This window comes from Oratosquilla oratoria, chromosome 43 (genome assembly GCF_046742065.1).
Source record: "Oratosquilla oratoria isolate Oo_2021 chromosome 43, ASM4674206v1, whole genome shotgun sequence".
Classification (NCBI taxonomy): Eukaryota; Metazoa; Arthropoda; class Malacostraca; order Stomatopoda; family Squillidae; genus Oratosquilla; species Oratosquilla oratoria.
Window position 1 is genome coordinate 19,090,840 of NC_134819.1, and position 7,068 is coordinate 19,097,907.

The following is a 7,068-nucleotide window of genomic DNA, read 5'->3' on the forward strand; positions in this document are numbered from 1 at the left end:
ACACACATATGCATACATACAATCTCTATTGTGGCCAAGCCCAGACGAATTTGTTCAGATGAGAACAGGAGCCAACACCCCCCCCTTCACACACGCACGCACGCACGCACGCACACGCGCGAGCGAGAGCTGTCTTGGTCAACCGTGACGCCGTCGTGCTTGTGGCCTCTGGTCCGTCTCTCAACCCCCATGACACGAATAAAATCGTCGATGGCGATGGACACTGCTGAGCGCAACCTGACCACTTATTCCGAGTATTCGTCTCTACCTTTGCCATACTGATGCTGCGCTCGTTCAAACCAAGAACCGACCAGCACAAGTCAAGTCTCTCTCTCTCTCTCTCTCTCTCTCTCTCTTCCTCCTTCTCCCTTCCCCCCCCTCTCTCTCTCTCTCTCTCTCTCTCTCTCTCTCTCTCTTCCTCCTTCTCCCTCCCCCCCCCCTCTCTCTATCTCTCTCTCTTTGTCATTTCGGGCCCACCTCGTGTCGAAACCAAGAGGCGAAGTGACGCAGGTCGGCGGCACACGAGGTCACCGCGCGCCGCCGTGACCTCGTGTGCCGCCGACCTGCGTCACTTCGCCTCTTGGTTTCGACACGAGGTGGCCTCCCTCCTCCCTCCTCCCTCCCTCCTCCTGCTTGTGGTGCTGCGGCGCACGACGCAGCTGGCACGTGGCCAATGTGGACAAGAACGGCAGCAACGCGTCCCGATGCTGCAATACACTCACTCACTCACATACATACACACACACGAACACACATGCGCGCAAATACATACATACATACATACATACATACACAGACACACACACGAACACACATGCGCGCATACATACATACATACATACATACATACATACACAGACACACACACACACACACACACACACAAATACATACATACATAAATACAGACACAGACACGCGCGCGCACACGCAAATACACGCATACTCGATACACACACAAACACGCACATACATATACGCACGCACACACGCACATACACACACGCGCGCGCACACAAAAACACACGTAATCGCGCGCGCCACACACAAATGCACCTGCTGTGACGTTAATCTATCTCGGCTACCGAGGGCAGGTGTGGGGTTGCACGCCCCAAAGCTGCTGCCGCCGCCAGGTCCTGACCTGACCTAACCTGGTGTCAGGCGCCGCCAGGGCCAATGGGCCAAGAAGTGGCACACCGAGCCAGGGGGGGAGGGGGAGGGCCCGACCGGGTACTGGTGGTTCTAATCCCGCCCCCCACATCGCGTGTCTTCCAGAGACAGACGAAATGCAACGAGACCCAGAGAGTCACTCTTGGACGGCGAAGTGGATGCCAGGGACTCAGGCGGCCCAGCGGGGTAACGATCACACGACAGCCCCCCCCCCCCCCCACACACACACCTTGTCAGCGCTCGTCGTCAACATTCCCCTTCCTCGTGATGGCGTTCCTGTTGCCTCATCGTGTTTGGCGCCAAAGAATGTCGTTTTTTTGGCGTTTGGGCTCCATTTTTGTGTTGACACTTTTGGCTGCCCGAGCAAAGAACTTATCATCGATGCCAATGGACATCTTGACTTCCATGTTAATTCGGTCTGTCACCAGGCCATTTCATTCAGCTGACGGTAATCCTTATCCGTGTCAGCATTAAACCTATCTCAGCTTTAGACCTCACGTGGGTATCTGCATACGACAGTCGCCAGAACGCGAATGTGGGACGAAGGCTTCCTTCACGGCGTCCGTGGCCAAGGAAGGACTGACGATTCCATCCCAGTGCGGCGGGCGGGCGGCAGGGCGGCAGGGAGGGCCCCTCTAGGCTCGGCAAGTGTAGCGGGACGAATAGAGAAGGAGGAGGAGGAGGAGGAAGTGGAGCGGGAGGAAGAGGAGGAAGTGGAGCGGGAGGAAGAGGAGGAAGTGGAGGAGAAAGAGGTGGAGGAAGATGAAGAGGAGAAACAGGAGGAGGTGGAGGAAGATGAAGAGGAGAAAGAGGAGGAGGTGGAAGATGAAGAGGAAGTGGAGGAAGAGGAAGAGGAGGAGGAGAAAGGAGAAGGAGGAGAAAGGAGAAGGAGGAGAAGGGAGGAGGAGGAGGAGGAGGAGGAGGAAGAGGAGAAGATGGAGGTGAGGAGAAGAAAGAGAAGAAGGAGGTCCCTTTCGCCCGGAAGGTCCAGCCCCTCCTCAGATGAACAAAATGGACTGGACTGGACTGGTCCACAACACGATCCCACAAGAGGAGGAGCCATCGCGTTGACGGGGATGGTTAATTGGCTCCGTTAAAAGTGACGACCCCCTCCCACATACAGACACACAGACAAACACACACACACAGACACACACACACACACACACACACACACACACACACACACACACACACACACACACACACACACACACACACAGTTGGTTGCTTGCAACGATTTCGGGCCCTTCCAGACAGGAACCCTCTGACTGCTGACAGCGTCTCAATGGTGTGGGCCTGCGTTTAGGTCACCGCCTAGAAGGACGTGCAGGAGGAGGAGGAGGAGGAGGAGGAGGAAGACGAAGAAGAAGCAAGAAGAAAAAAAAGGAGGAGAAGAAAAAGAAGCGAAAATATGAAGAAGGAAAAGAAGAAAAGAAGAAGAAGAAGAAGAAGAAGAACAAGAAGAAGAAGGAGAGAGGGAGAGAGAATCGAGCACAACTCCAGGTGGTGGAAGTGAGGCTGTTGACAGATTGCGAAAAGGGGTGGGGGATGCGGAGATTATTCCTCTGCGACGTCGTTTCTCCTTTGCTGAAGGAATGCCCTGTCACTCAAAACAAGCCCCAGGCTGGCATACTGGCACGGTTCCCCCCCCCTCCCACCCCCCCGGCACAGCCCTCCACGACACTTACGGCTGCCGTCAAGGCCGCTACGCCCATGGCACCAGCCACAGCCGACGCTGCACAGACTACGTCAGCAATGACGTCTCCTTTGGGTTCCGAACGCGGACATCTCGAACCCCCCTCCTCCTCCTTCTTCGTCTTCGTCTTCTTCTTCAGGAGGAGGCCACTGGGTCGCCACTGCTGCTGAACCATTCCGAGATCGAGTATGTTCTTCGCTGAAGAAATTCACATACACACAAACACCGATAACGGAATGTGTTGCTGCTCTGCTTGGAGACACTAGGCAGCTGGTTCCAGCACGCAAACGCACATAGAGACTTCCCTCCTGACCAGAGAGTAACCGTCCAGAGGGAAGAAGAAGAAGAACAAGAACGCCTCCGCCTCAACCTGGACGATGCCCTGACTGACGCAAGAGTCTGGAGCACCACACGGACCGCCGGTCAAAACAACGACTGGCGCCGCGCGCGCGCAGCTCTCCGTCCAGGCGGTGTTCTTGTGGTTCTTTACTTTCCCTCGTTCTCCCAACAACCAAGACCCCGCCCCCCCTCCGCCGTTCACTCGCGCCGGCCTTCTTCTCGTTTCCAAACCCCCCCCACCCCCACCCCCTCTTCGTGCCTCCCTCGCCCCCCCCCCCAAAAAAAAAAAAAAAAAAAAATCACCGCCATCAACTGCCACCGAAGACCTTGGACGATCACCCGCCCTACGTGGTCGACACCTAAAAGTTAACGAGAGTTTTACCAATTGCCATTTTGGCTGTACGTTAACGGGTCCCTCCGAGGATGAATAAAATGGTCTGGCGGCAGCCTCAGCATAATTCAGAATGATTATAAATGACCCAAAACCGAAAGACAGGAGTTCGTCGGGGAGTGAGTTTAACATTCCGTTTGTAGGGAAACGTTTCCTCCTCAGCTGAATAACATCAACTGGCGCCATAGAGAGCGAAAAAAAGCGCAGTGAAAATGTTGTTAACGAGATTTGGCTTAACACCTCTAGGAGGGAAACAACGCGACAATCGAATTAAGTACAAGACTAAAACTACAGGGAAATGGTTAACAGACGCCCCCCCCCACCACTTCTCTCTCTCTCTCTGTGTTTCTCTCTTTTTTCTCTTGTCATCTTTTGATGACAGAGTTACACCCCTTCTTAGGATGGGGGGGGGGGTGCATGCAGTAATCTTCAGATTCATCACATCCTAATAAGGCGGCGACAGACTTCAAAGACGTTCTTCTTCAGACTAAACCCCACGGATTCTGACCCGCTGTCCAACGATTTCCACACTGAGGCAATTGCGACTGACTGAAGGGTTTCGATAAATCCCTTCAAGTCACTGACTCATCCTACTCTCTATTCTGGCTATTACCTGGGGATTCTATTCAGCTACTGACAGACCCTCGTTCAAGAAATTATTATTTGGAGAAGATGGAAGGCTGTTCGCCGATTTAATGAAGCGGCCTTGCTGTGGACGTGCTGTCTTGCGACACTGCTTCTGACCCAGGTCAGTGGACGAGATGCAAAGATGACCCGTCATCCAGGAGGAACCAAGGTAAGAGGGAGGGAGGGGGGGGAATGGGAGTGGAGTATGTGGGTATGGAATGGGTGGGAGTGGATTTTATGCTTTTTGCTACCTTCCTTGTTAGGGGGAAAGAGCCTTTAGTATATGTATGTTAATAACATTTCATTTAAGACGGCTTTCCGCCGTGCGAATGTACTCAAATGGTTTAAAAACCCACCCGACGTAGGCAGTCCTGACCGATCGACCGACGGATGGACGAAATCCGACGTAGGGCGGTCCTCACAGACCGACGAAACTCGATGTAGAGCGGCCCTGAGGGAATCCACAGGAGCCTCCCCCCCCTCCCCCCGGTGGACGGACAGACAGAATTCGACGCGGGGGAGGGAAACAATAGTCCTGACGCACGAACGGAACCCGACGACGAACGGGCGTTTCCGTAGAGTCGTCGCGACAGGCAGGCCTAGCAAGCAATCAACCAAGCACGGGAATCAACCAGCCAGCCAGCTAGCCAGCCAGCAATGTAAAACAAAAATAACAACAATAGACACATAACCCTTTGCTGCTGGTGACGAAACGCATGCCACGTTGCTGCTGTGCCCCGGTATGGGAAAGAGGCAGGCACGACAAGAACAAGCGACAGCCATGTTTCAGGTGCGGTATGCGAGCGGTACTAAAACCCTGCTCGACACGGGTGGTGGACGGTGTTCCGACCTGAGCCAGGCCTTTCTATTCAGGTAAAGCAGTGGTTCTCAACTAGGGAACCACGGACCCCTTGTGGTCCATAGAGTGAAAAGGAGGTCTACAGTCCAAAAACTAGTGGTAATGAATGGACGCCTGGTGATTTTGTTCAGTGCTGAAGTGATCTCCACGAGGCTAAGAGACAGCATCACATAAGAATGGGATGTGCGAGGAAGCTGTGTTGAGAACCTCTGAGCTAAAGGCACGAGGGAGAGGGAGGGATAGGAGTACTGCAGAAGAATACCCAGGACGGACCCTACATTTCGACGTCCCCTTCTGCCCCCAGGGGAGTACATTCGGTGTCTACCTGAAATAAAAGGTTCATACTCTGGTCGCACCACTACGCTGTTGTGGATGAAAAAACTTTACCTAAATCCACTGAAAACTGTCGCGAACGCTTATCGATTTTTGGAGGTGCCGATGTCGTGCATCGCACCAGGCGGACCCCTCCATTCGAATTCTATAATTGTCACGAACTTTCTTATCTCCGAACTTCCTTATCTCCCAACGCCGAGGGGGAACGACCTCACTGGCAGCTACCACGAGGTCCTCCTTGTCAGTAACTGACCTCTGTTGACCCAGGTCTGCTTTCCGGGGACAGCCATTTCCCCCTGGCAGTAAGTTCCCGGGACAAAGGTGACAGTTTCGGCAGCAGCGAAACACTTCATGGAGTAACCTCCTCATCTACGAGTCCTTCCAATGAACCAAACAATGCACACCGACATCCCCCTGTATCTATCCCCTTCCCGAGTACTTCATCGATCAAGACAGGGGTACACGAAGACCACTTCCCGACAATTACTCCCCCAGCCATCCTAAATCTGCCCTTACTACCACCGTCCGCTGTTCTTCCCAGCCTTTCTATTGCACCCAGAGTTCCTCCAAACATTAACCAATACTTCCCTCCTGCAAGTCAAAACCCAATGTCTTCTTTCGTGACTACGTTTTGGCCAACGTCAAGTAGCTTTATTTAATTAAGACGAGCACCTCCAGATACGAAGCGAGAAAAAGCCCAGACCGCTTAAGCCCCCAATCACACCAAGCTTACGACCTGTTTCCGACCACCGGCGACCGAGAATCAGGCGATCGGTCGGCGACACAATACCTACGCAAAGAATTGAAATGGAAAAAAATTAGTGGTTGATAAGATGAAAATCTTTGTACTGGGGACTATTCAGTGTGTGTTGTAATATATATCTACCTTATTACCGACTACCAGCGACTTGCAAAGACTACCTGCAACTGGCCGGGCACCACCTGGTGTGACTGGGCACTTACATCCCTGACCAAATAATGGTCCGCCTCTCAGGAGCGCGAATTGGCCGAAAAGGGGAAGGAGTCAACACAGGTTGCAAGGAGGCAGCTGCGACTCGTCGGGGGAAGTTAACGAGGGCGTGGCGCGTTTTGCCTGATATCATCACGGGCGTGACAACACCAACCACGCCCACCACGAAGCCCTGCCGGCCACTACGAACCGCTAAGAGGAGCCCGCCCTGTCTTCGGTTCCGAACAACCACTTCCGCTACCCCGCAGCCAACCTCGGCCCTTCACTCTAAACAACCTCAAGAAGCACTTGTCCATTTTACGGCCTGCCACGCCCTTTGGTCCCAGCCAAATATGCTACGTTTCTCATTAACCAGTTTTTTTTTTCTGGAAAAAAAAAAAAAAAAAAAAAATTGGGGGGGGGGTGTAGGGGGCTAACCACGTATTCCAACCCGTACCTGCACATGAATAACTTTCCCTGCCATCCACCCCTCCCCTCCCCCTCCTCTCAAACAAGGAACCAGCCCGCCGCGTCTTGCACCTCTGATCACCGTGTGTGTGTGTGTGTGTGTGTGTGTGTGTGTGTATATATATATATATATATATATATATATATATATATATATATATAAATATATATATATATATATATATATATATATATATATATATATATATATATTATATATATTGGGGGTTATG

The 7,068-nt window shown here is 52.6% G+C and overlaps 1 protein-coding gene across 2 annotated transcripts in view; it reads right to left on the reverse strand.

Moving 5' to 3' along the window:
- Window positions 1-7,068, reverse strand: part of Ccm3 (programmed cell death protein 10 Ccm3) — a 101,656-nt gene that overhangs the window by 49,959 nt on the left and 44,629 nt on the right. Inside the window, exon 1 of one of the 2 annotated variants that reach the window (XM_076179684.1) lies at window positions 2,862-3,059. The exons of the other annotated variant lie outside the window; for it this stretch is intronic. Within the exon in view, the coding sequence (XP_076035799.1) occupies window positions 2,862-3,044 (183 nt within the window). The 5' untranslated portion in view covers window positions 3,045-3,059. Of the gene's footprint in view, window positions 1-2,861; window positions 3,060-7,068 lie in introns of those variants that run through there. 2 annotated transcript variants of the gene reach the window in all.